The following is a 26,162-nucleotide window of genomic DNA, read 5'->3' as shown; positions in this document are numbered from 1 at the left end:
GGAGTCCCGGCCCCCAGCCCCCCTGCTCTACCCACTGGCCCCCACTGTCCTCCAGAGCCAGGGGGAGAACCCAGGAATCCTGGCTCCCATGCGGCTCTAACCACTAGCCCCCACTGCCCCTCCAGAGCCAGAGAGAACCCAGGAGTCCCGGCTCCCATGCGGCTCTAACCACTAGCCCCCACTGCCCTCCCAGAGTCAGAGAGAACCCAGGAGTCCCGGCTCCCTTACGGCTCTAACCACTAGCCCCCACTGCCCTCCCAGAGCCAGAGAGAACCCAGGAGTCCCGGCTCCCATGCGGCTCTAACCACTAGCCCCCACTGCCCCTCCAGAGCCAGAGAGAACCCAGGAGTCCCGGCTCCCATATGGCTCTAACCACTAGCCCCCACTGCCCTCCCAGAGTCAGAGAGAACCCAGGAGTCCCGGCTCCCATGCGGCTCTAACCACTAGCCCCCACTGCCCTCCCAGAGTCAGAGAGAACCCAGGAGTCCCGGCTCCCTTACGGCTCTAACCACTAGCCCCCACTGCCCCTCCAGAGCCAGAGAGAACCCAGGAGTCCCGGCTCCCATATGGCTCTAACCACTAGCCCCCACTGCCCCTCCAGAGCCAGAGAGAACCCAGGAGTCCCGGCTCCCATGCGGCTCTAACCACTAGCCCCCACTGCCCCTCCAGAGCCAGAGAGAACCCAGGAGTCCCGGCTCCCATGCGGCTCTAACCACTAGCCCCCACTGCCCTCCCAGAGTCAGAGAGAACCCAGGAGTCCCGGCTCCTTTACGGCTCTAACCACTAGCCCCCACTGCCCTCCCAGAGTCAGAGAGAACCCAGGAGTCCCGGCTCCCATGCGGCTCTAACCACTAGCCCCCACTGCCCCTCCAGAGCCAGGGAGAACCCAGGAGTCCCGGCTCCCAGGGAGCAGATGAGCCCCGCCCCTCCCCCACTCGGCTACCCCCTCGGAGCCCCGCCCGCCCGGACGCCTGGGTCCCCTCCCCCACGTCTCCGCCCCGGGCACGAAGGAGTTAAGGAGGCGGGGGGGGGGGGGGGAGGGGACCGGCTCCGGCTGCGGGGCGGGGAATCTCCAATCTCGGTCTTCCCCGAGCCCGGCCACCAGGTGAGGGGCGCCCCGGGGGGCGAGGGCGAGGGCCCTTTAATGGCGGGGGGGGGGGGGGCTGAGGCCTTTAGCCCTGGGCTGTGTCCCCCTGCACCCTCTCCAGCTGAACCCCCCCCCCCCCCAGCGGGGCAGCTCCCGGGAGGCGGGAAAGGGCCCGTGATCCCGTTCGGAAGGGGAAACTGAGGCACGGGGCCGTGTGTGGCGGGGAGGCGGGTCACTTCCTTCTAACCGCTGGGCCACCCTTCCCCTGGGACAGACGGACACAGACAGCGGGGTGGGTATGGACAGAAAGGGGAAAACTCGGTCCGTCTGATCCCCCGCAGACAACATGGGGCACCAGAGTTGGGGGGCAGAGCTGGGGGAAGGAATGAGGGGCACTAGAGGGCTGGGGCGTAGGGCTGGGGGGAGTGAGGGGCACCAGAGGGCTGGGGCATAGGGCTGGGGGGAGTGAGGGGCACCAGAGTTGGGGGGCAGGGCTGGGGGCAGGAGTGAGGGGCACTGGCAGGGCTAGGGGGCAGGGCTGTGGGGTGACAGAGAGGGGCCCTGGCAGGGCTAGGGGGCAGGGCTGTGGGGTGACAGCGAGGGGACCAGGAGGGCTGGGGGCAGTGGCTGCGGGGCACGAGCTAGGGGCCCTGGCAGGGCTAGGGGGCAGGGCTGTGGGGTGACAGCGAGGGGCACTGGCAGGACTGGGGGGCAGAGCTGAGGGGGGAGCGAGGGGACCAGGAGGGCTGGGGGCAGTGGCTGCGGGGCACGAGCTAGGGGCCCTGGCAGGGCTAGGGGGCAGGGCTGGGGGGAGCGTGGGGCACCGGTAGAAGTGGGGGGCAGGGCCGGGGGGAGCATGGGGCACCGGTAGAAGTGGGGGGCAGGGCCGGGGGGAGCGTGGGGCACTGGTAGAAGTGGGGGGCAGGGCCGGGGGGAGCGTGGGGCACCGGTAGAAGTGGGGGGCAGGGCCGGGGGGAGCGAGGGGCACCGGTAGAAGTGGGGGGCAGGGCCGGGGGGAGCGTGGGGCACCGGTAGAAGTGGGGGGCAGGGCCGGGGGGAGCGTGGGGCACCGGTAGAACTGGGGGGGAGCCGGGGGGCGGCTGGCCGCACACTGACCCTTTCTTTTCCTTTCCTTCCCCAGGTCACCGATCGAGCCGGGGCCCCCAAGTTTCCCGCCCCCACTGCCCCCCTCACTCCCCTCGTGGGGCCCCACCCCTTTGCCCTCAGGAGTCTCCGGGCCTGGCCCCCAGGGGGCGCCAGTGTGCCAGGGGCAGGGCCCAGGCCAGGGAGCTGGGCGGGGGAACCCCCAGGGGCCCCCCAGGGCGGGAAGCGGGGGGCTGGGTGACAGGGTGCCCCGGGGCGATGTGAGGGGCCCGGGGGCCCCACGGGCGGGGGAGGGAGGCCACTGGGGGGGATGGGGTGCTGCCCCCGCCCCCCGGCCCAGCGCCAGGCCCTGTTCTATGAGACCTACTACAGCCTGAGCCAGCTCTACCCGCTGCTGCTGCTGCTGCTGCTCATCGCCCTGGGCACCTGCCTGGCCCTGCTCACCGCCCACCTGGCCAGCGGCAGGGTGAGGGGCCGGGGCGGAGGGTGGTTGGGGGGTGGGGGGGCCGGAGCATGGGGGGGCGAGGGCCATGGGGGGGTTGGGGTGTGGGGAGGGGCTGGAGTATGGGGAGGTGGGGGCCATGGGGGGGTTGGGGTGTGGGGAGGGGCCGGAGCATGGGGGACGTGGGCCATGGGGGGGTTGGGGTGTGGGGAGGGGCTGGAGTATGGGGAGGTGGGGGCCATGGGGGGGTTGGAGTGTGGGGAGGGGCTGGAGTATGGGGGGGTGGGCCATGTGGGGGTTGGGGTGTGGGGAGGGGCCGGAGCATGGGGGGGTGGGCCATGTGGGGGTTGGGGTGTGGGGAGGGGCTGGAGTATGGGGGGGTGGGCCATGTGGGGGTTGGGGTGTGGGGAGGGGCCGGAGCATGGGGGGGTGGGCCATGTGGGGGTTGGGGTGTGGGGAGGGGCCGGAGCATGGGGGGGTGGGCCATGTGGGGGTTGGGGTGTGGGGAGGGGCCGGAGCATGGGGGACGTGGGCCATGGGGGGGTTGGGCCATGAGAGGTTGGGGCGTGTGGAGGGACCGGCATGGAGGGGGTTGGCCACGTGGGGTTGGGATGTGGGGAGGGGCTTGGGCGCAGGGGGTTGGGCCATGGGGGTTTGAGGCATGGACAGGGGCCAGAGTGTGGGGCATGGGGGGTTGGGCCATGGGAGTTTGGGGCATGGGGAAGCACCAGGGTGTGGCGTGTAGGGCGTGGGGGATTGGGCCATAGGGGGTTGGGGCGTCGGGTCTGGGGCGTGGGGGATTGGGCCACGGGGGGTTGGGGCGTTGGGTCCGGGGCGTGGGGGATTGGGCCACGGGGGGTTGGGGCGTTGGGTGTGGGGCGTGGGGGATTGGGCCATGGGGGGTTGGGGCGTCGGGTCCGGGGCGTGGGGGATTGGGCCATGGGGGGTTGGGGCGTTGGGTCTGGGGCGTGGGGGATTGGGCCATAGGGGGTTGGGGCGTCGGGTCCGGGGCGTGGGGGATTGGGCCACGGGGGGTTGGGGCGTCGGGTCCGGGGCGCGGGGGATTGGGCCACGGGGGGCTGGGGCGTCGGGTCCGGGGCGTGGGGTATTGGGCCACGGGGGGTTGGGGCGTCGGGTCCGGGGCGCGGGGGATTGGGCCACGGGGGGCTGGGGCGTCGGGTCCGGGGCGTGGGGGATTGGGCCACGGGGGGTTGGGGCGTCGGGTCCGGGGCGTGGGGGATTGGGCCACAGGGGGTTGGGGCGTTGGGTCTGGGGCGTGGGGGATTGGGCCATGGGGGGTTGGGGCGTCGGGTCCGGGGCGTGGGGGATTGGGCCACGGGGGGCTGGGGCGTCGGGTCCGGGGCGCGGGGGATTGGGCCGTGGGGGGCTGGGGCGTCGGGTCTGGGGCGCGGGGGATTGGGCCGTGGGGGGCTGGGGCGTCGGGTCTCGGGCGTGGGGGATTGGGCCGTGGGGGGTTGGGGCGTCGGGTCTGGGGCGCGGGGGATTGGGCCACGGGGGGTTGGGGCGTCAGGTCTGGGGCGCGGGGGATTGGGCCGTGGGGGGTTGGGGCGTCGGGTCTGGGGCGTGGGGGATTGGGCCGTGGGGGTCTGGGGCATTGGGTCTGGGCCGTGGGGGGAAGCTTGGGGCGTTGGGTCTGGGGCGTGGGGGATTGGGCCGTGGGGGGAAGCTTGGGGCATGGGGAGGAGCCGGAGGAGGGAGGCGCCGGGGGGCTGGCTCATGGATTGGGTGCTGAGAGGGGAGGGGCAAGAAGGGGTCCCGCGGGAGGGAGGCCCTGACCCCCCGGTGTCCCATAGTGCAATCTGCTGGCAGGGGAATTAAGGCAGCTCCCTGCCCCCCTGCCCCTCCCTTTTATTGCCCCTCTGAGCTGTGCTGCCCCTCACTCCCTCCCCTCTGCCCCCTTGTGACAATCCCTCCTACCTTTCCTCCCCCGCAGCCTCTCTCCCTACTGCCCCCACCCAGCCCTGCAAGCCACCCTCCTCCATCCCCATCCCTTCCCCCAATCGCACCTCCCCCACATCCCCGTGCCCCACGGCCCATCCAATGTGGCCCTGGGGGAAGGCCCCTCTGAGCTGGGTCTGGGCCCCTCCGAGCTGGGTCTGTGCGCAGCCCCCCAACACCACAGACACCCCTGGTGCCCTAAAGGGGGGGACGGGCCCTGGGATTTCACTCCACCCCCGTTCTGCCCCCCAGGAATTCGCCTCCAACTTGGGCTTCCTGCTCACCTTGCTGGTGGCCTTGGCCGTCTTCTCCCTCATCCTCCTGCTGGTCTGCATCGAGAGCGTCTTCCAGCGCTGCACCCGGCTCTTCTCGGCCCTCATCTGGGCCTGCCTCCTGGCCATGGCCTACGTCTCCGTCTTCACCAGCGGGGTGGTCAACGCCTGGGACCAGGTGAGAGTGCGAGGTGAGGGGACGGCCCAGTGGCAGCATGGGGCAGCAGAGGGTGGGGGAGGCCGTTATGGCCGCCGGTGCTCCGTGGTGCGATCCGCCTGGCCTGTCTCCCTCCCTCCAGGTCTCCTTCTTCCTCTTCATCATCTTCACCGTCTACACCATGCTGCCCGTCGGCATGCGGGACGCCGTGGTCGCCGGCCTCGCCACCTCCCTCTCCCACGAGGTGGTCTTGGGGGCCTACCTGTCAGCCAGGCGGGGGCTGCGGGCTGAGCTGGCGGTGCAGGTGAGTCCCCCCGTCCCCTTCTAGTCGCACCCCTGGGGACCCTTCTTCCTCCATAGCCGCCCCTCCCCTCGCTGCCTGCTGCCCCCCCCCACGCCTGGTGTCCCTTCCCAACCGCCCCACGTCCTACTGATGTCTCCTCTTTCTCAGCCCCATATTGACACCTTCGCTTAGCTGTGTCCCGCTCCCGGCCCCCCAGCTGTCCCCCACCCTCCTCTCCTCCTTAGCATCCCCAGGGACCCCACGGATGCTCTGCCCCTGAGGCCCATCTCATCCTTCTCCCCCCCAGCTCCTGGCCAATGCGGTGATCTTCATCTGTGGCAACCTGGTGGGCGCCTACCACAAGCACCTGATGGAGGTGGCCTTGCAGGAGACCTTCCAGGAGACCTTCAAACTCATCCACTCCCGGGTCAAGCTGGAGTCTGAGAAGCGGCACCAGGTGAGCGGAGGGACTCCTGGGTATTCATTGGTCTGTCTTATCTCCACGTACCCGCTCTGTCCTTCTGTCCGTCTGATAGTCACACTGTCCGTCCGTCCACCCACCCATCCATCCATCCATCCACCCATCCATGTGTCCGTCCGTCCGTCCACCCGCTCGTCCAGTAATCCATCCACTGACCTGACCCACCCACCCACCCTTCTATGCAACCATCCATCCATCCGCCCACCCCTTCTTCCACCCTCCCATCCATCCACCCACCCATGTGTCCATCCCTCCATCCGCCCACCCACCCACCCTCCAATCCATCCATCCTCCCATCCATTCGTCCGTCCATCCACCCACTCGTCCATCCATCCACTGACCTGACCCACCCACCTTTCTATCCAACCATCCATCCATCCGCCCACCCCTTCTTCCACCCTCCCATCCATCCACCCACCCATGTGTCCATCCCTCCATCCGCCCACCCCTCCTTCCATCCTCCCATCCATCCATCCACCCACGTGTCCATCCATCCATCCATCCATCCATCCACCCTCCCATCCATCCATCCATCCATCCATTTGTCCGTCCATCCACCCACGCGTCCATCCAGCCATCCATCCACTGACCCACCCATCCTTCTATCCATCTGTCCATCCACCCATCCACTCACTCTCCAATCCATCCAATCCGTCCGTCCGTCCATCGACCCGCCAACCCATCCATCCAATCCATCCATCCCTCATCCATCTGTCCGTCCACCCATCCATCACTCTTCCTTCCATCCATCCACTCATCCGTCCATCCACCCACCCACCCTTCCATACATCCACCCATCCATCCACCCACCCCCCGATCCATCCAATCCATCCCTCATCCATCTGTCTGTCCACCCACCCATCCACCCTTCCTTCCATCCATCCCTCATCCATCTGTCTGTCCACCCACCCATTCACCCTTCCTTCCATCCATCCCTCATCCATCTGTCCGTCCACCCACCCATCCACACTTCCTTCCATTCATCCCTCATCCATCTGTCCATCCACCCACCCACCCCCCGATCCATCCAATCCATCCCTCATCCATCTGTCTGTCTACCCACCCATTCACCCTTCCTTCCATCCATCCACTCATCCATCTGTCCATCCGCCCACCCACCCATCCACCCTTCCTTCCATCCATCCCTCATCCATCTGTCTGTCCACCCATCCACCCTTCCTTCCATCCATCCCTCATCCATCTGTCTGTCCACCCACCCACCCACTCTTCCTTCCATCCATCCCTCATCCATCTGTCTGTCCACCCACCCACCCACTCTTCCTTCCATCCATCCCTCATCCATCTGTCTGTCCATCCACCCTTCCTTCCATCCATCCACTCATCCGTCCATCCACCCACCCATCTCCCTGCCCATCCATCCCTCCCTCCCCATATGCAGCCACCTGTTCATGGGCTCTGTCTAGCCTTCCCTATAGCCATCCACCCCCTCACCGCCCCACCCCCCACTCACACTGCACACCCCCTCCTTCCCCAGGAGCACCTCCTCCTCTCCATCCTGCCCGCCTACATCGCCATGGAGATGAAGGCCGAGATCATCGAGCGGCTGCGGGACGGGGGGCGCCAGGAGAGCGCCAACAACTTCCACAACCTCTACGTCAGGCACCACAAGAATGTCAGGTACCGACCCCGCCCAGGCCGGGAGGTGGCAGCGGGGCGAGGGGGGGATGGGCGGTAGGAGCAGGGGAGGGGGGTGGGGTTCCCGGCGGGGCAGTTCCCAGTGCGAGGGGGGAGGGGAGGGGGAGGGGGTGTCTCCCCGACTCTCAGTGCTGCCCCCACCGGCCTGACGCTGCCTCCCCTCCCCCGCCCGGCCCAGCATCCTGTACGCCGACATCGTGGGGTTCACCCGGCTGGCCAGCGAGTGCTCCCCCAAGGAACTGGTCCTCATGCTCAACGAGCTGTTCGGCAAGTTCGACCAGATCGCCAAGGTGAGACGGCCCCCCCCGAGGGACCCCTCCCCACCTCATCAGGAGAGCCTGGCCCCTCCCTGGGACCCCTCTGCCCCACAAGGGGACCCCCTTCTGCACCCTGTGGGACCCCCCACCCTGGCCCCTCCCTGGGACCCCTCTGCCCACAAGGGAACCCCCTTCTGCACCTTGTGGGACCCCCCACCCTGGCCCCTCCCTGGGACCCCTCTGCCCCACAAGGGGACCCCCTTCTGCACCTTGTGGGACCCCCCACCCTGGCCCCTCCCTGGGACCCCTCTGCCCACAAGGGGACTCCCTTCTACATCCCTGGGGACCCCCACTCTGGCCCCTCTCTGGGACCCCTCTGCCTCACAAGGGGACCCCCTTCTGCATCCCGTGGGACCCCCACCCTGGCCCCTCCCTGGGACCCCTGTGCCCCACAAGGGAACCCCCTTCTGCACCCTGTGGGACCCCCCACCCTGGCGCCTCCTTGGGACCCCTCTGCCCCACAAGGGGACCCCCTTCTACATCCCTTGGGACCCCCACTCTGGCCCCTCTCTGGGACCCCTCTGCCCCACAAGGGGACCCCCTTCTGCATCCCATGGGACCCCCACCCTGGCCCCTCCCTGGGACCCCTCTGCCCCACAAGGGGACCCCATTCTGTATCCCATAGGACCCCCACTCTGGCCCCTCCCTGAGACCCCTCTGCCCCACAAGGGGACCCTCTTCTGCATCCTGTGGGACCCTCCCACCTACAGAAACACCCTCCCCCCACAACTCCCCATGGATCCACCTCCTACTCTGTCCCGGACATGGGCCCCTCTCCATGCCATCCCCTGCAGCCCCATGGGGAGACCCATTGCCTCAGACTAAGACCTCTCCAGCCCCATGGAACTCGTGTTCCTTGGAAGCGGCGTGCTTGGGCAGCCACCCTAGCAGTCCAGTTTCTAGTGGTGGTGCACATCTCTGCATGCCTCGGTGCACTGAATAAAATTTAGTCCACACGCGGATTGGGAAAAATTAGAGGTTACATCGCAGGGGATGCCCTCATTTCTTCTGGGTACCTCCAGGGGCCCTCCCCAGCCCCGCTCTGTGTCTCTCTCTTTCTCCCATGAGGGCTGGCGGAGCCGACCAGCACTAGGCCAGGAGAAAAACAGACCCGGGTGATGCTTGGAGGGTTAGCAGGCGAGAGGCGAAGGGAGGTGGTCACCTTTGTAGTACTTAGCTGCTGCATGCAGTCCTGGTGTCCGCCTCTTCGACAGGGCATTGGAAACTTGGAGAAGGGCCAGAAAACTAACTCGCGGGGGTGGAGGAAATGCCTGAGACTTAGACAACGTCTCCTTGAGTTTCTCAACAAGCTTGGGAGATGCCCAAAGACGTCCCGGGGGATACTCGAGGATATTTGAGGCCTGTTTAAGCTACTGGAGAAGGAACAAGCGCCCGTGGGTGGAGGTTGGACAAGGAACAAGCGCCCGTGGGTGGAGGTTGGACAAGGAACAAGCACCCGTGGGTGGAGGTTGGAGAAGGAACAAGCGCCCGTGGGTGGAGGTTGGAGAAGGAACAAGCGCCCATGGGTGGAGGTTGGAGAAGGAACAAGCGCCCATGGGTGGAGGTTGGAGAAGGAACAAGCGCCCGTGGGTGGAGGTTGGAGAAGGAACAAGCGCCCATGGGTGGAGGTTGGACAAGGAACAAGCGCCCGTGGGTGGAGGTTGGAGAAGGAACAAGCGCCCGTGGGTGGAGGTTGGAGAAGGAACAAGCGCCCATGGGTGGAGGTTGGAGAAGGAACAAGCGCCCATGGGTGGAGGTTGGAGAAGGAACAAGCGCCCATGGGTGGAGGTTGGAGAAGGAACAAGCGCCCATGGGTGGAGGTTGGAGAAGGAACAAGCGCCCATGGGTGGAGGTTGGAGAAGGAACAAGCGCCCATGGGTAGAGGTTGGAGAAGGAACAAGCGCCCGTGGGTGGAGGTTGGAGAAGGAACAAGCGCCCGTGGGTGGAGGTTGGAGAAGGAACAAGCGCCCGTGGGTGGAGGTTGGAGAAGGAACAAGCGCCCGTGGGTGGAGGTTGGAGAAGGAACAAGCGCCCGTGGGTGGAGGTTGGAGAAGGAACAAGCCCCCGTGGGTGGAGGTTGGAGAAGGAACAAGCGCCCGTGGGTGGAGGTTGGACAAGGAACAAGCGCCCGTGGGTGGAGGTTGGACAAGGGGCAAGCCCCCGTGGGTGGAGGTTGGACGAGGAACAAGCGCCCGTGGGTGGAGGTTGGAGGAGGAACAAGCGCCCGTGGGTGGAGGTTGGAGAAGGAACAAGCGCCCGTGGGTGGAGGTTGGAGAAGGAACAAGCGCCCGTGGGTGGAGGTTGGAGAAGGAACAAGCGCCCGTGGGTGGAGGTTGGAGAAGGAACAAGCCCCCGTGGGTGGAGGTTGGACAAGGAACAAGCGCCCGTGGGTGGAGGTTGGACAAGGAACAAGCGCCCGTGGGTGGAGGTTGGACAAGGAACAAGCGCCCGTGGGTGGAGGTTGGACAAGGAACAAGCGCCCGTGGGTGGAGGTTGGAGAAGGAACAAGCGCCCGTGGGTGGAGGTTGGAGAAGGAACAAGCGCCCGTGGGTGGAGGTTGGACAAGGAACAAGCGCCCGTGGGTGGAGGTTAGAGAAGGAACAAGCGCCCGTGGGTGGAGGTTGGAGAAGGGACAAGCGCCCGTGGGTGGAGGTTGGAGAAGGGACAAGCGCCCATGGGTGGAGGTTGGAGAAGGAACAAGCCCCCGTGGGTGGAGGTTGGAGAAGGAACAAGCCCCCGTGGGTGGAGGTTGGAGAAGGAACAAGCGCCCGTGGGTGGAGGTTGGAGAAGGAACAAGCGCCCGTGGGTGGAGGTTGGAGAAGGAACAAGCGCCCGTGGGTGGAGGTTGGAGAAGGAACAAGCGCCCGTGGGTGGAGGTTGGAGAAGGGACAAGCGCCCGTGGGTGGAGGTTGGAGAAGGGACAAGCGCCCGTGGGTGGAGGTTGGAGAAGGAACAAGCGAAAGGGCCAGTGTAGACAGCACAGGACTGTTTTCCACAAAAAAGCCCCGCTGGCGAAAATGGCGATCGGGACTTTTTTGCGGAAAACCGCGTCTAGATTGACCATGGACGCTTTTCCGCAAAAAGAGCTTTTGCGGAAAAGCATCCTGCCAATCTAGACGCGCTTTTCCGAAAATGCTTTTAACGGAAAACTTTTCCGTTAAAAGCATTTTCGGAAAATCATGCCAGTGTAGACGTAGCCTCCCTGTCTACACTGTTCTTAAATCTCTCCAGTGATGGAGACTCTGCAACCCGTCCTAGACAATTTATTCCAGTGTTTAACCACCTGGACAGGTAGGGAGTTTTTCCTAACGTCCAACCTCAACCTCCTTAGCTCCATTGCTTCTTGTTCTATCCTCAGAGGCCAAGAAGAACAATTTTTCTCCCTCCTCCTTGTGACACCCTTTTAGATACCTGAAAACCGCTCTCCTGTCCCCTCTCCGTCTTCTCCTTTCCACACTAAACAAGCCCAGTTCCTTCAGTCTTCCCTCATCGCTCATGTTCTCCAGACCTTCCATCATTCTTGTTACTCTTCTCTGGACCTTCTCCCGTTTCCCCACCTCTTTCCTGCAATGTGGGGCCCAGAACTGGACCCAGCCGAGGCCGAATCCGCCGCTCGCGTCCCGCCCCGAGCTCCGGGGGGCAGTGACGGATGCTCTCGGCTCTCGTTCTCTAGGACAACGAGTGCATGAGGATCAAGATCCTGGGCGATTGTTACTACTGCGTCTCGGGGCTGCCCGTGTCCCTGCCCAACCACGCCTGCAACTGCGTCAAGATGGGCTTGGACATGTGCCAGGCCATCAAGTGAGTGCGGGCGGCGGGCGGGGGCCGTGGGGATGGGGGCTAGGGGGCGGCCCGGCCGGCTCTGTGAGCTCTCCCCTCCTTCTCGTCCGCCCCCAGGAAGCTGCGGGACGCCACCGGGGTGGACATCAGCATGCGGGTCGGGGTGCACTCGGGGAACGTGCTGTGCGGGGTCATCGGCCTGCAGAAGTGGCAGTACGACGTCTGGTCCCACGACGTGACGCTGGCCAACCACATGGAGGCCGGAGGGGTGCCCGGGTGAGAGGGCGGGGGGCTCCCGCGGGGTCGTGGCGGCACCGGGTGTGTGTGCGTGTGTGCTGTCACACAGACACACATGTGCACACACGCAAACACAGAGACGCACACGCACAGACATACAGAGACGCACACACATGCTCGCACACACTGTCATACCCACAGAGACATACAGACCCACAGAGACACACATGCGCTTACACATATACAGACACACACACACACAGAGACACAGGCATGTGTGTGTCTGTGTGTGTGCACATGTGTGTGTCTTTGTGTGTGTGTGTGCATGTGTGTGTCTCTGTGCGTGTGTGTGCATGTGTGTCTCTGTGTCTGTGTGTGTGCGTGTGTCTGTGTGCGTTTGTGTGTGTGCGCGTGTGTATCTCTGTGTCTGTGTGTGTGTGTGCACATGTGTATGTGCGTCTCTGTGTGTGCGCGCGCACATGTGTGTGTGCGTCTGTGTCTGTGTGTGTCTGTATGTGCACGCGCACGTGTGTCTGTGTGTGTGCACGTGAAGGTGTCTGTGTCTCTGTGTGTGAGTGTGTGTGTGTCTCTGTGTGCATGTCTGTGTGTGTGCATGCAGGTGTCTGTGTCTGTGTGAGCGTGTCTGTGTGTCTCTGTGGGTGTGTATGTCTCTGTGTGGGTGTGAGAGAGTGTGAGAGCACGCGTGTGTGTCTCTGTTTGCGTGCGTGCATATGTGTGTCTGTGTCTCTGCACGTGCATGCGTGTCTGTCTGTGTGTGAGCGTGTGTGTGCGTCTCTGTGTATGTCTCTGCTCTGGGTGTGAAAGGGCGCCCCCTGCAGGCGGAGGGAGGAATTGCACATGTGTGGGTGTGAACGGGCGCCCCCTGCAGGCGGAGGGAGTAATTGCACGTGTGTGGGTGTGAACGGGTGCCCCCTGCAGGCGGAGGGAGGAATTGCACGTGTGTGGGTGTGAACGGGCGCCCCCTGCAGGTGGAGGGAGGAATTGCACATGTGCGGGTGTGAAAGGGCGCCCCCTGCAGGCGGAGGGAGGAATTGCACATGTGTGGGTGTGAACGGGCGCCCCCTGCAGGCGGAGGGAGGAATTGCACATGTGCGGGTGTGGAACGGCCCCCTGCAGGCGGAGGGAGGAATTGCACATGTGTGGGTGTGAACGGGCGCCCCCTGCAGGCGGAGGGAGGAATTGCACGTGTGTGGGTGTGAACGGGCGCCCCCTGCAGGCGGAGGGAGGAATTGCACGTGTGTGGGTGTGAACGGGCGCCCCCTGCAGGCAGAGGGAGGAATTGCACGTGTGGGTGTGAACGGGCGCCCCCTGCAGGCGGAGGGAGGAATTGCACGTGTGTGGGTGTGAACGGGCGCCCCCTGCAGGCGGAGGGAGGAATTGCACATGTGGGTGTGAACGGGCGCCCCCTGCAGGCGGAGGGAGGAATTGCACGTGCGGGTGTGGAACGGCCCCCTGCTGGCGCACAGAGGAGTTGCGAGCCCCTCTCCCCCCCCAGGAGGGTGCATATAACGGAGGCCACCTTGTCTCACCTGGGCGGGGTCTACGCGGTGGAGGAGACCTGCCGCTGGCAGCGCGACCCCTTCCTGAGGGAGAACAGAGTCAAGACCTTCCTAGTCATCGACCCGTGGGTGAGTCCGGGGCGCTGGGCCGGCGCTGGGTGCAAGGGGTTAATGGGGGGCATGGGGGTTTCTCCTCTCTGGGGTGCCGGTTCTGGTCTGCCCCCCCGCCCCCAGGATGGGAAGCTGGTTCGCTCAGGGGGGCAGGGCAGGAAATGGGAGACAAGAACTTTCCCTTCTGGGGGCTGGGCCTCGCCCGGCCCCACGGCTTGGGGGGCAGGGACCGGGACACCAGGACTTTCCCTTCTGGGGGGCTGGTCCCCGCCCGGCCCCACAGCTCGGGGGGCAGAGACCGGGACACCAGGACTTTCCCTTCTTGGGGGGGCTGGTCCCCACCTGGCCCCACGGCTTGGGGGGCAGGGACCGGGACACCAGGACTTTCCCTTCTGGGGGGCTGGTCCCCGCCTGGCCCCACGGCTTGGGGGGCAGGCCCTGGCCCAGGGGCTGAGTCTCTCTGCTGCTCTCTTGTTTTCCATGGGGCCAGGCGGGGGCGGAGAGCGGAGACGACGCCCTGTCCCCGGTGCCCGGCGAGGGCCAGAAAGTGAGGGCCTCGGTCCGTATGACCCGCTACCTGGAGTCCTGGGGGGCAGCCAAGCCGTTCGCCAACCTCCAGCACCGCGACGCCCTCCCCACTGACACGCTGGGGGCCTCCAGGAACAACCACTCGGTGCGTCCAGCAGGGGGAGACGGGGCGTCTGGAGCCAGCCCTGCCCCCTCCCCCGCCACGCCGATCCGGCCCCCCCCACTACTCCCGACAGCCCCCACCTTGCTCGCTGCCCCCTAACCGCCCCCCCAGCTCCAGTCCTCGCTCCCCCCACTCACCCCTGGGGGCAGCAACGCCGCATGTCCCGGCCCTTAAAGGGGCAGTGCTATACAGGGCCCCCCTCAAATGTGTGCCCCCCCTTTTCTCTCCTCAGGACAGCTCTCTGGGCTCCCTCAACCAGGCCAAGACAGTGGAGCGGTAAGGCCCCCCCGGCCTGTCGCTGGACAGTTCTGGGAGGCAGGGGGGTAGGTGGGGAGGGCCGTGAGGGATGGGGTGCGAACCGTGAACCCCCAAAGGGGAGGCTGCTTCTCCTCCCCTGTCCTTGGTGGATGTGGGGGGCTTGGCTCCAAGGGACAGAAACGGGGGGGGACTGTGAGGAGGGTCTGAGGTTCCCAGCCAGTGGGGGGGTTACTTTGGGGGTTCAGGCTGTGGGAAATGCGGAAGTGGGGGTCAGTGCAGCGGGTGGTGAGGAGGTCAGGCTGGGTGCAGAGTGGGGGGGGTGGGTGCACCCCAGTTGAGAACCACTGCCCTTATGGGTCTCTCTCCCCTCCGCCATGTCCCCCCCCCACTCTGTTTTCAGGGTTCGCTCCCCCAGGGGGCCGGACGAGGAGCTCGACGGGGTGGATGAGAAATTCTTCCAGGTGCTGGAGCAGCTCAACTCACAGAAGTAGGCTCCTGGGATTTTGGGGGGGGGGGGAGAGAGGCAGGCGGGAGGGGCTGTGGAAGAGGTGGGGGGGCTGGAGAGAAGAGGGTGGGGGAGGGGAGCTGGGCTGGGGGGAGAAAGCAGAAGGGGAGCAGGTGGGGGGCATGAAAAAGCGACCGGAGGGAGCAGGACGTGGGGGGGAGGGGCAGTGAGGGGGTGCCTGTGTGTCGGGGGGGGCTATCAGATCCCGCAGCCCCCACACCTCCCCCCTCTCCCTCCCCCCCTCCCCCCCCATTGCAGACAATGGAAGAAGTCGGAGGATTTTAACCGTATCACCCTGTACTTCAAGGAGAAACAGATGGAGAAGGAGGTGAGCCGCCCCCCCCCCCCGGGGCACTGCTGGCGGAAGCTCGCAGCCCCCCAATAGGCAGGGCACCAGCCCCCACCCTCCCCACCGGATCACAGCTATTCCAGCCGGAGGGGGAGGCGCGGCAGCAGGGGGTCCCCTGGTGGCCACAGTTGCTCACTGCAGCTCTTGCTGTCTCCTGCAGGGGGCCCCTGCTCCCCGCCCCACGGGCCCCCTGGTGGCCACAGTCGCTCACTGCAGCTCTTGCTGTCTCCTGCAGGGGGCCCCTGCTCCCCACCCCATGGGCCTGCTGGTGGTCACAGTCGCTCACTGCAGCTCTTGCTGTCTCCTGCAGGGGGCCCCTGCTCCCCACCCCATGGGCCCCCTGGTGGTCACAGTCGCTCACTGCAGCTCTTGCTGTCTCCTGCAGCGAGCCCCTGCTCCCCACCCAATGGGCCCCCTGGTGGTCACAGTCGCTCACTGCAGCTCTTGCTGTCTCCTGCAGGGGGCCCCTGCTCCCCACCCCATGGGCCCCCTGGTGGTCACAGTCGCTCACTGCAGCTCTTGCTGTCTCCTGCAGCGAGCCCCTGCTCCCCACCCAATGGGCCCCCTGGTGGTCACAGTCGCTCACTGCAGCTCTTGCTGTCTCCTGCAGTGGGCCCCTGCTCCCCACCCCACAGGCCCCCTGGTGGTCACAGTCGCTCACTGCAGCTCTTGCTGTCTCCTGCAGGGGGCCCCTGCTCCCCACCCCACGGGCCCCCTGGTGGCCACAGTCGCTCACTGCAGCTCTTGCTCTCTCCTGCAGGGGGCCCCTGCTCCCCACCCCACGGGCCCCCTGGTGGTCACAGTCGCTCACTGCAGCTCTTGCTGTCTCCTGCAGGGGGCCCCTGCTCCCCACCCCATGGGCCCCCTGGTGGTCACAGTCGCTCACTGCAGCTCTTGCTGTCTCCTGCAGGGAGCCCCTGCTCCCCACCCAATGGGCCCCCTGGTGGTCACAGTCGCTCACTGCAGCTCTTGCTGTCTCCTGCAGGGGGCCCCTGCTCCCCACCCCACGGGCCCCCTGGTGGTCACAGTCGCTCACTGCAGCTCTTGCTGTCTCCTGCAGGGGGCCCCTGCTCCCCACCCCACGGGCCCCCTGGTGGTCACAGTCGCTCACTGCAGCTCTTGCTGTCTCCTGCAGGGAGCCCCTGCTCCCCACCCCACGGGCCCCCTGGTGGTCACAGTCGCTCACTGCAGCTCTTGCTGTCTCCTGCAGGGGGCCCCTGCTCCCCACCCCATGGGCCCCCTGGTGGTCACAGTCGCTCACTGCAGCTCTTGCTGTCTCCTGCAGGGGGCCCCTGCTCCCCACCCCACGGGCCCCCTGGTGGTCACAGTCGCTCACTGCAGCTCTTGCTGTCTCCTGCAGGGGGCCCCTGCTCCCCACCCCATGGGCCCCCTGGTGGTCACAGTCGCTCACTGCAGCTCTTGCTGTCTCCTGCAGGGAGCCCCTGCTCCCCACCCAATGGGCCCCCTGGTGGTCACAGTCGCTCACTGCAGCTCTTGCTGTCTCCTGCAGTGGGCCCCTGCTCCCCACCCCACAGGCCCCCTGGTGGCCACAGTTGCTCACTGCAGCTCTTGCTGTCTCCTGAAGGGCCCCCTCCCCCACCTCATGGGCCCCCTGGTGGCCACAGTCACTCACTGCAGCTCTTGCTGTCTCCTGCAGGGGGCCCCTGCTCCCCACCCCATGGGCCCCCTGGTGGCCACAGTCGCTCACTGCAGCTCTGTGTCTCGCCCTGCAGTACCGGTTCTCTGCGCTGCCGGCCTTCAAGTACTACACGGCCTGCACCGGCCTCGTCTTCCTCGCCAACTTCCTCATCCAGATGCTGGTGGCCCACAAGTGAGAAGACACCCCTTTCCCACCAGCACCACCGGTGCCCCTCCAACTTGACCCACAGCCCTGCTCCCCCAGCCCCACCGGTGCCTTTTCCTCTCAACCCACAGCCCCTGCCCCTCAGGCCCTGCCGGTGCACCTCCCTACCAACCTGCAGCTTCTTCCCCCCCCCAGCCCTGCCCCCCAGCCCCACTGGTGCCCCTCACTCCCCACCTGCAGCCCCTGCCCCCCCAACCCCACCGGTGCCTTTTCCTCCCAACCTATAGCCCATGACCCCCAGCCCTGCCAGTACCCCTTCCTCCCAACCCACAGCACCTCCCAGCCCAGCCCTACCCCCAGCCCTGCTGTTGCCCCTCACTCTGACCCACAGCCCCATCCCTGCCGGTGCCCCTCCCTCCCGCCCGCCAGCCCCAGCCCCCAAGTGCTTGGGTCATTTCTGGTTTTTGGCTGTTCTCTTGCAGGACGGTGGCTCTAGGGATCTCCTACGGCATTGCCTTCTTCCTCTTCCTCCTCCTCCTCCTCACCTGCTTCGCTGGGAACCTGGCGGTGAGTGGGCAGGGCAGGGCACCACTGCGGGGGAAGCTCGCAGCTCCAGAGGTGCCCCTGTCACCTCCCTCCCCTCCCCTCCCCCATGCCCTCGTTGAGTGGCGCTTATGGTCCGGCAGCCCCTGGCTGGGGGGGGCATCTAACCTTGTCTCCCCTCCCCCATGCTCCCCCCACCCTGCTCCCCCAGAAGGGTTTCCAGAAGGGCCCCAAGATGCTCGCTTGGGGGCCCCGCCTCTCGGCCGCCGTCTGCACCCAGCCCTGGCTCCGCGTCAGCCTGGGTATCGCCACCATCCTACTGGTCCTCACCATGGCCGTGCTCAACCTCGTGAGTTGCCCCCGCGGGGTAGTGGGGGCTAGAGGTTAGAGCAGGGGGCTGGGAGCCAGAACACCTGGGTTCACACCCTGGCTCTGGAAGGGTAGTGGGGCTGAGTGGTTAGAGCAGAGGGTGGAGAGCCAAGACTCCTGGGTTCGCACCCTGGCTCTGGGAGGGTAGTGGGGCTGAGTGGTTAGAGCAGAGGGTGGAGAGCCAAGACTCCTGGGTTCGCACCCTGGCTCTGGGAGGGTGGTGGGGCTGAGTGGTTAGAGCAGAGGGTGGGGAGCCAAGACTCCTGGGTTCGCACCCTGGCTCTGGGAGGGCAGTGGAGGCTGGTAGTTAGAGCAGGCCAGGCTGAGAGCCGGGACTCCTGGGTTCTCTCCCTGGCTCTGGGAAGGGAGTAGGGTCTAGTGGTTAGAGCGGGCTTGGCTGGGAGCCAGGCCACCTGGGTTTTGTGCCCCCCCCCCCCCCCCCGCTGTATCCCTCTCGCTGTCTATGTGTCTCATCTTCCTCTTTGGACAGTTCTTCATTCCCCTGCCCCGGTGTCCTCCACCTTCCCACAATGCTGTGGTGCTGCTGAACGCCAGCCAGGAATCTCTCTCCACCGATGCCTTGTTCAGCCTCCCGGTAAGCTGGGGGGGGGGGTCTTTTCACTCTCCCTTGCCCCGCCCCCTTTCCCCTGCCAGCCCCGCCCCCTTTCCTCACAGGCCCCACCCCCTTCTCTCCCCCCAGTACTACATTTACTGCAGCATCCTGGGGCTGGTCTCCTGCTCCCTGTTCCTGCACATGAACTTTGAGCTCAAGCTGCTGCTGCTGACGCTGTGCCTGGTGGTCTACAACGTCCTCTTCCTGCACAGCCGCGCCTGGCTCTCCGACTGCTACGTGGGGCGCCTCTACCCCAACCAGACCCTGCTCAGGTAGCGCCCTGGGGGGCCGGCTGGGGGAGGGCACCCCTGAGGGGCTGGCTAGGGGAGGGCACCCCCTGGGGGCTGGCTGGGGCACAGCACTCAGAGGAGAGCACCCCCTGAGGGCAGGCAGTAGGACATGGCTCAGGGGCTATGGGAGAGCACTTGGGGGAGAGCGCCCCCTGGGGGCTGGCTGTAGGACATTGCTCAAGGGCTATGGGAGAGCACTTGGGGGAGAGCGCCCCCTGGGGGCTGACTGGGGGAGAGCACTCGGGGGAGAGCGCCCCCTGGGGGCTGGCTGGGGGAGAGCACTTGGGGGAGAGCGCCCCCTGGGGGCTGACTGGGGGAGAGCACTCGGGGGAGAGCGCCCCCTGGGGGCTGGCTGTAGGACATTGCTCAGGGGCTATGGGAGAGCACTTGGGGGAGAGCGCCCCCTGGGGCTGACTGGGGGAGAGCACTTGGGGGAGAGCGCCCCCTGGGGGCTGGCTGCGGGAGAGCACTTGGGGGAGAGCACCCCCTGGAGGCTGGCTGGGGGAGGGTGCCCGCGGTGGGCCCCGATGTGCTCAGCGAAGCTGGGCTGGGCACATGGGTTGCAATGGGGGAGCTGGACTGGCTGGACACTCAGTTGCCCCCCGTGGGCAGGGAGGGGAGGGGCTGGGTTATCAATCGGTACCAGGTCCTGGCCGGCCAGGCCCCCTTCCCCCCCATCCCAGTCAGGAGCAGGTGCCGGGCCCCATGTCCGACAGCAGCTCTGGGGCAGCAGGAGCCCAGGGAGGGGAGGTGCTGGAGGAGACCCAGCCAAGAGGAAGTGGGAGGGGAGCGAGTGTGGCCATGAGGAATGAGGCAGGATAGGGGCGTGGCTTGTGGGAAGGGGTGGGGCAGGGGCGGGGCCTTGAGGGAAGAAGCGGTATAGGGGGCAGGGCTTGAGAGAAGCAATGGGGCGGGGCTTGAGGGAAGAGAAGGGGCGGGGCTTGAGGGAAGAGAAGGGTGGGGCTTGAGGGAAGAGATGGGCGGGGCTTGAGGAAGAGATGGGCGGGGCTTGAGCCAGGGGCGGGGCAGAACGGGGCTGGCTGCCAGCAGCGAGACAGAAGCTCTCTCTGCTACCCGGGTTTCTCTCCTCTCCTCAGACCAGGGGTCCTGAAGGAGCCCAAGCTGATGGGAGCCGTTTCTCTCTTCGTCTTCTTCTTCACCCTGCTGGCCTTGGCTAGACAAGTGAGACCGGGGCCCCGTGGGGGGAGGTGCAGCTAGGCCAGACCCTTTGGGTCCTGTCCCCCTCTCCCTTTCCCTCCCCCTTCCGGGCTGGGAGCTGCTGGGTTCCCGTCTCCATCCTAGTCCGTCCTGGTGCTGGGCCCCCTCTCCCGGATGCCTGGGTCCCACGGCCCATCCCTGGGTCCCAGTCTCCTCCCTTGGGCGGTGGGGAGTTCCGGGCCCTCGGCGGGGAGCCCTGACCCACGGGCTGGGCCCCTCCGTGTCTCCCTCCAAGAACGAGTACTATTGCCGCCTGGACTTCCTGTGGAAGAAGAAGTTCAAGAAGGAGCGGGAGGAGATCGAGACCATGGAGAACCTCAACCGGGTCCTGCTGGAGAACGTGCTCCCGGCCGACGTGGCGCAGCAGTTCATCGGCCAGAACCGGCGGAACGAGGTCAGGCCGGCCGCGCCCCTCCCCTTTAAGCCGGCAGTTTTTGTCTGCCGCCCTTCGGCGTGCCAGAGCTGCCACCCTGTGGCCACGTCGGGGAATGCCGCCGGAAGGAAATGAGCTCGGGACTGGGAGAACTTCGTGGACTCGTAGAACAGGAAGGGACCTCGAGGGCAGCAAGTCCACGGCAGGGCCAAGCACCGTCTAGACCAGGGGTGGGCAATGAACGGGATGGTTCACCAGGGTTAGCGCCTGGTGGTCTGCCACAGGTACAGGCCACCACAGCTCCCATTGGCCGGGAATGGTGACCCACAGCCAATGGGAGCTGCCGCCCCCCTGGGTTTGTGGCAGGTCAGTACAGGGGGGAGGTTGCTTTCCCAACACAAATGTGGTGGCCCGGAGCAGCGGAGATATCCAGAGGGAGGCTTCCTTGAACCACCTCACAGCCCTGCTCCACCCCATCCAACGTCCCATCTCCAGCTGTGGCCGCTCTGCCGACCCTTCAGAGGACGGTGGGAAAAAAATTCCTCAGGAGGCGTCTGGCCAATTATGAATCGAGAGGCAAAAGACATGTTTGACTTGCCCCATCCTGGTTCCTTCACTCATAGGGAGATTGTCCTGGATGCTTGGGTCCCATTCCCCATCCCACTCCTCATGTGGGGCGGAGGCCAGTAGGGCGTGTGGAGCTCTGCTTTCACACTAGGGTGTTTTTACACTCCCCAATAGACCCTCCTTTTGCTGGTGGTCAGCAACCTTCTTCTCTTCTCTAGCCTCAGTTTCCCCCAAGTGAGTTTATCCCATTTGTTCTTGGGCCGGCATTGTCCTTCAGCTCCGTTAGCTCTTCCCCTCCCTGGGGGGTCCTCCCTCCCGATGCAGTTATGCATTTTAGGATAAACTACCCCAGCTCGTTTGCCTCTTGTCAGACCGATTCTCCATCCCAGGAGCCCTTCTCTGCACCTGCTGCCGTTTGGATGAGTGCGAATGAGCTAATCCCTTTGGTAGCTCTGAGTGGTTCCAACTCTGGTGTTGAATTGCTACTGTGGGATCTGTGGGGGATGTATTGGAGGCTTCTTGATGGGCTTGTCGGGTTGGGTGGTGGTTGGGTTTGGCGGGTCATAGCGTTGGTTGGGTTGGGTTTTCTTTTGTGCGAGAGGATGGATGGATTCAGGAAGTGGTGGTCAGATGTGCTAAGGAGGGTCTCAATTGCGATGGTCTGGCTGGGTTTTGCTTTGGGTTGTGCTGCAGCGGGGGTGGGTTTGGTGCTGGCTTTTATGGGTCCTCTTGGTTTTGGCCAGTTGGATTTGGTTGACTTTGGATTTGGTTTGTTGAGCAGAGCTGAGGTGGTGGGCCTTGGTGCTATGTTAGCTGGGGCTGGTGTGTAGCGTTGGTTAGGGGTGATTGTATTTGGCTACTTTTTGTGATACCTTGCGTGGGTTTGGTGATGCCTTCATGAGTAGGGGGTGGTTGTCCTTGGTGCCCTGTGCTAGTTGGAGGTGCCTGTGTTTAGTTGGCCATGGTGAGGGGTATGTGAGCTGCAGTTGGCGAACTGTGGTGGGTTGTGTTGACAGGATGGTTGGATGGGTATGGTGATGACTTAGGGTGCTCAGCCGTGGTGATCACCCGAGTGGTTGGGTTCAATGCCTGCATGGGTTGGAGATGTCTGGCTTTGGTTGGCCTTGTGGGTTGGGCATGGATGGTGCGGTGTGGTCTGCTAGGCTGCATTGTTGGTGGGTGGTTGGTTTTGGTTGGCTGGTTGCGGTGGGTTCCGGTTGGCTGGGATGGGTTATGTTGAGTGCGGGGTTGCCTGGGTGTATTGGCTAAGGATGACGGTTGAGATTACTTGACTCTATTGGCCGTACTGACTGTGAAGACTGGACAGGGTTGGTGGGGTCCATGCTGGTTGGGTTTGGTTGGCTGTAGAGTTGGCTGTAATATGCTGGTTGGGGTGGGTTCTGCTTGGCCGGGGTGGGTTGTGTTGAGTGTGGGGTTGCCTGGGTGTATTGGCTAAGGATGACGGTTGAGATTAGTTGACTCTATTGGTCGTACTGACTGTGGAGACTGGACAGGGTTGGTGGGGTCCATGCTGGTTGGGTTTGATTAGCTGTAGAGTTGGCTGTGATATGCTGGTTGGGATGGGTTCTGCTTGGCCGGGGTGGGTTGTGTTGAGTGCAGGGTTACCTGGGTGTATTGGCTAAGGATGATGGTTGAGATTAGTTGACTCTATTGGTCGTACTGACTGTGGAGACTGGACAGGGTTGGTGGGGTCCATGTGGTTGGGTTTGGTTGGCTGTAGAGTTGGCTGTGGCTGCAGTTGTGGTTGCATCTCCCCTGCCCATGCTCTGTGTAAATGACGTGCTGTCTCTCTCCCATACAGGACCTTTACCACCAATCCTACGGCTGTGTCTGCGTTCTCTTCGCCTCCATCCCTGACTTCAAGGAGTTCTACTCCGAGTCCAACGTCAACCACGAAGGGCTGGAGTGTCTGCGGCTGCTCAACGAGATCATTGCGGATTTTGATGAGGTCCGAGGAGGGTTCAGATAGGATCTGGGCACTGGAAGGCGGGCCAGCGTCTCAGCATGTTGTAAATGACCCAGGGGTTGATCTGGGGCAAGTGGGCTGCTGAGTCGATAGAGCCGGTTGGGCTGAGGAGCCAACCCAGGGGCAATAAGGGGCATGAGATGGGGCTGAATTGGTTTATTTCCAATCCTACAGCTGCTCTCAAAGCCAAAATTCAGTGGTGTGGAGAAGATCAAGACCATTGGCAGCACCTACATGGCCGCTACGGGATTAAATGCCACCTCTGGCCAGGACAATGAGCAGGTACCTCCTTTCTGAAGCTCCAGCAAAAATTTCCCCCATTTTCCCAGAATCCCTTGGGGCTGAGTGTCTGCTGCTGTACTTTCCCTGTGTCCCATCTCTTCTAGACCTTTCCTTGTCTCCTGGGTGTATGCCCTCATGGATGGGTTGACTTCTTTTTCATTGGCAGTGGGTGGGGCTAGGCATCGGTTCCCTGCTTGTGATTGGTGGCTTTGCATCCTCTCCCACTGTGGGGTTTACCTTTTCAGGATGGCGAGAGGAGCTACACCCATCTAGGCATCATGGTGGAGTTTGCTGTGGCCCTGATAGGCAAGCTGGACATTATCAACAAACACTCCTTCAACAGCTTCAAACTCCGTGTGGGTGAGTCCCCTCTGACCTATATTAAGGAACTATCAACCTAGGCTTTGCAACCTTAGCCATCCATTGGTGGCCAACATTAACATGGCCAGCATTGACCCTGTTGATTAGCCATGGTTAATAGCCAACATTGAACCTGCTGGTTGGCCATGGCCAACAGCCAACGTTGAACCTGCTGGTTGGTCAGGGCCGACAGCCAACATTGAAACTGCCAGTTGGCCAGGGCCAATAGCCAACATTGAACCTACCAGTTGGCCATGGCCAATGGCCAACATTGGCTTTACACGTTGGATACACCAACATTGGCAAGTGTTGATGGCACTCAATTGGCCAGGCTTCCCCAATCTCTAGCAATGACATCGCCCTTCACTGACACAACAATCAAACCCATCCAGTTACCCAAGACGGGGCCTACTCCTACCAGCCAACAGAGTCCACTCCACCAAAGCAACTCCAGGCAACATCACAACCTATCAAACCCGAACACCCCCAACTAACACCATGCAGCAAATCAAGCAAATCCACCCCCCGCCCACCTACACACACCTTGGCTCGCCAAACCCAACCAACACAACCATCCCCAAGGTCAACCAGATCCAACCGGTCAAAATCAATAGTACCCATCAAACCACATCTGTGGGGGGCAGTGTTGTCCTTACCCAGTCGACTCATCCGGGGGGAATGTGCGTAGGAGTGGGGGGCTAGTTGATGGTTGGCCAGGATCTCAGTGTGCTGGAATTCTAGGGGTGCAGAGAGGGGATGTTGAGGTTCCGTGCTGGGATTTCCAGGGTGTTCCCACAGCCATGCCAGATAACTGTTGAGGTTCCCATAAAACGCTCATGTGGTCTCCCCCTGCACAAATCTGAATAGCTCCATCCCCCCAGCCTACTACACCTGTCTCTTTCCCTCCTTCCTAGGTATAAACCATGGCCCAGTGGTGGCGGGTGTGATCGGAGCCCAGAAACCCCAGTATGATATTTGGGGGAACACGGTCAACGTGGCCAGTCGCATGGAGAGCACCGGGGTGCTTGGGAAGATCCAGGTACGAGGCATGACTGTGAGGCGGGGAGAGCTGTTGAGGGGTGTCTCACCAGACTAAGGTTCCTAGAGGGGCATGCAGTGGGGAAATTCCCTAGAGGGGAGAAAAGGGGGGAAGCATGGTTCCCAACCTTGCCTAGGTCCCACCAGTCAGGACCTGCACAGTGATGGTGGCATAGAATCCTAGGGCTGGAGGAGACCTCAGGAGGCCATTGTGTCTCGCCGCCTGACCAAAACAGGACCACTATGGGGAGCCTTGCAGCACCAGAACCCCCCAGCCAGGGATCGAGGAAGGGCAATTGTTCTCCCGTCCTTCTCAGGTCACAGAAGAGACGGCCAAAGCCCTGAAGACCCTGGGTTACACCTGCTACCTCCGTGGAGTCATCAAAGTCAAGGGAAAAGGCCAACTACGGACCTACTACGTCAGCACGGACTTATCCCGCTCCAGCTTACAGGCTTCCATGCTCAGCTGAGAGCTCGCCCCCTGGAGAAACGGACGCGTCACAGCCGACCGAGGGCCCGTCTCCTTCCATCCCACCGCAGTACTTCCTCCCCACCACTGGGGGGAGCCGGCACAGGATAGACATGGCTTTGCATTCATCTCATTCATGTCATGAGCTGATGCCTGGACTCGGCCTTTCACTCGGGGACAAGTGAAGGGCTGGGAGAGATTTTGGGGGGGGGGGCTCAGAGGGAGTAGAATCTACCTGAAGGAGGCAGACGCATGGGAGAAATGACCCCCCTCCCCAAGATCTGAGTGAGCCAGGATGGGGGGGAATATGGGGGAGTGTGGATAAACAGGAGCCCCCTCAGTGAGGGGCCAGGGCAGCAAGATAAAAGGAATTTCCCCTTCTCTCCGTTCTTCCCTGAAGGCCACCACCCCTTCTCCAGCCTGCGGATGTGCTGTGGTCTCAGCCTTGTATGCGTAGGCACTTCCTGTTACCCCAGATCAGTCTCAGGAAACCGCAACTTCCGGAGAGACCAGAACTGGCTTCCCCAGCGAGATCCGCTTTCCCCCAGAGCCCCGGCGGGCTGGAGGGGGCTGAAGCCAGCGGATGGGGGGGGGGCGGGTGAAAAGGCCCTGAATGGTGTCGGGAGGGAGGGAGGCGTGTGGGGGTTGAAGCACCAGTAGCCGGTCACCCATGCCTGGTGCAAGACCCACGTTCTGTATGCCCTGGCTGAAACGTTCAAGGAGGCTGGAATTTGCGGGCTGGGAGGCGGCCGCAGCCTGGTTGCTTTTCTCCCCCGGCAAAGTTTGGCCACTTCCGTTCCACCGTTGGGGCGGCTTGGCCCATGGGCCGATCTGGCGAGCTCTGGGCAGCTATTGCACCCCCTGGCTTCGGAGAGGGGGCATGGAACTGGGCAGGGAGCTGGTGTGGCGGGGGGAGACGCCTTTCACCAGGGCTGTGAACTTCTGGCTGGGTTTGGCCCGGCTCTCTCTCTTGGGGAGAGACTTCACAGCTAGGACCCTCTCTGGACTGGAGGTCTCACAGGCTCTGGGCCAAGAAGATG

General features: G+C 64.0%; 1 protein-coding gene across 4 annotated transcripts; it reads left to right on the top strand.

Moving 5' to 3' along the window:
* Positions 1 to 981: 981 nt before the first annotated feature.
* ADCY4 (adenylate cyclase 4) lies at positions 982 to 25,503 on the top strand. 4 transcript variants are annotated; one of them, XM_075911804.1, is made up of 26 exons: positions 982 to 1,105; positions 2,229 to 2,657; positions 4,845 to 5,042; positions 5,164 to 5,325; positions 5,612 to 5,761; positions 7,281 to 7,423; positions 7,620 to 7,731; positions 11,432 to 11,559; positions 11,656 to 11,814; positions 13,292 to 13,424; positions 13,897 to 14,079; positions 14,330 to 14,373; positions 14,756 to 14,842; positions 15,119 to 15,188; positions 16,943 to 17,040; positions 17,496 to 17,580; positions 17,768 to 17,905; positions 18,416 to 18,520; positions 18,626 to 18,810; positions 19,926 to 20,010; positions 20,282 to 20,440; positions 22,809 to 22,955; positions 23,148 to 23,255; positions 23,501 to 23,615; positions 24,530 to 24,654; positions 24,971 to 25,503. In XM_075911804.1, the coding sequence occupies exons 2-26, from the start codon at positions 2,502 to 2,504 to the stop codon at positions 25,121 to 25,123; spliced, it is 3,228 nt and encodes a 1,075-aa protein (XP_075767919.1). In that variant the 5' UTR covers positions 982 to 1,105; positions 2,229 to 2,501; the 3' UTR covers positions 25,124 to 25,503. The 4 variants fall into 4 exon arrangements, with proteins under 4 accessions (XP_075767919.1, XP_075767920.1, XP_075767918.1 ...); XM_075911805.1 differs by lacking the exon at positions 982 to 1,105 and adding an exon at positions 1,226 to 1,379 and having other exon boundaries at positions 17,771 to 17,905; XM_075911803.1 differs by lacking the exon at positions 982 to 1,105 and adding an exon at positions 1,226 to 1,379.
* Positions 25,504 to 26,162: the final 659 nt, after the last annotated feature.

This window comes from Pelodiscus sinensis, chromosome 30, assembly GCF_049634645.1.
Source record: "Pelodiscus sinensis isolate JC-2024 chromosome 30, ASM4963464v1, whole genome shotgun sequence".
Taxonomy (NCBI): Eukaryota; Metazoa; Chordata; order Testudines; family Trionychidae; genus Pelodiscus; species Pelodiscus sinensis.
Note: the sequence above shows the minus strand (reverse complement) of the source record. Positions and strands in the feature narration are given on the sequence as shown.

Excerpts from the sequence above, each read along its gene's own strand:
- ADCY4 (XM_075911804.1), top strand. The coding sequence starts at position 2,502 with ATGGGGTGCTGCCCCCGCCCCCCGGCCCAGCGCCAGGCCCTGTTCTAT. Across the intron at positions 7,424-7,619 it reads AGGCACCACAAGAATGTCAG|CATCCTGTACGCCGACATCG; the intron begins GTACCGACCCCG and ends CGCCCGGCCCAG. Across the intron at positions 11,815-13,291 it reads GAGGCCGGAGGGGTGCCCGG|GAGGGTGCATATAACGGAGG; the intron begins GTGAGAGGGCGG and ends CTCCCCCCCCAG.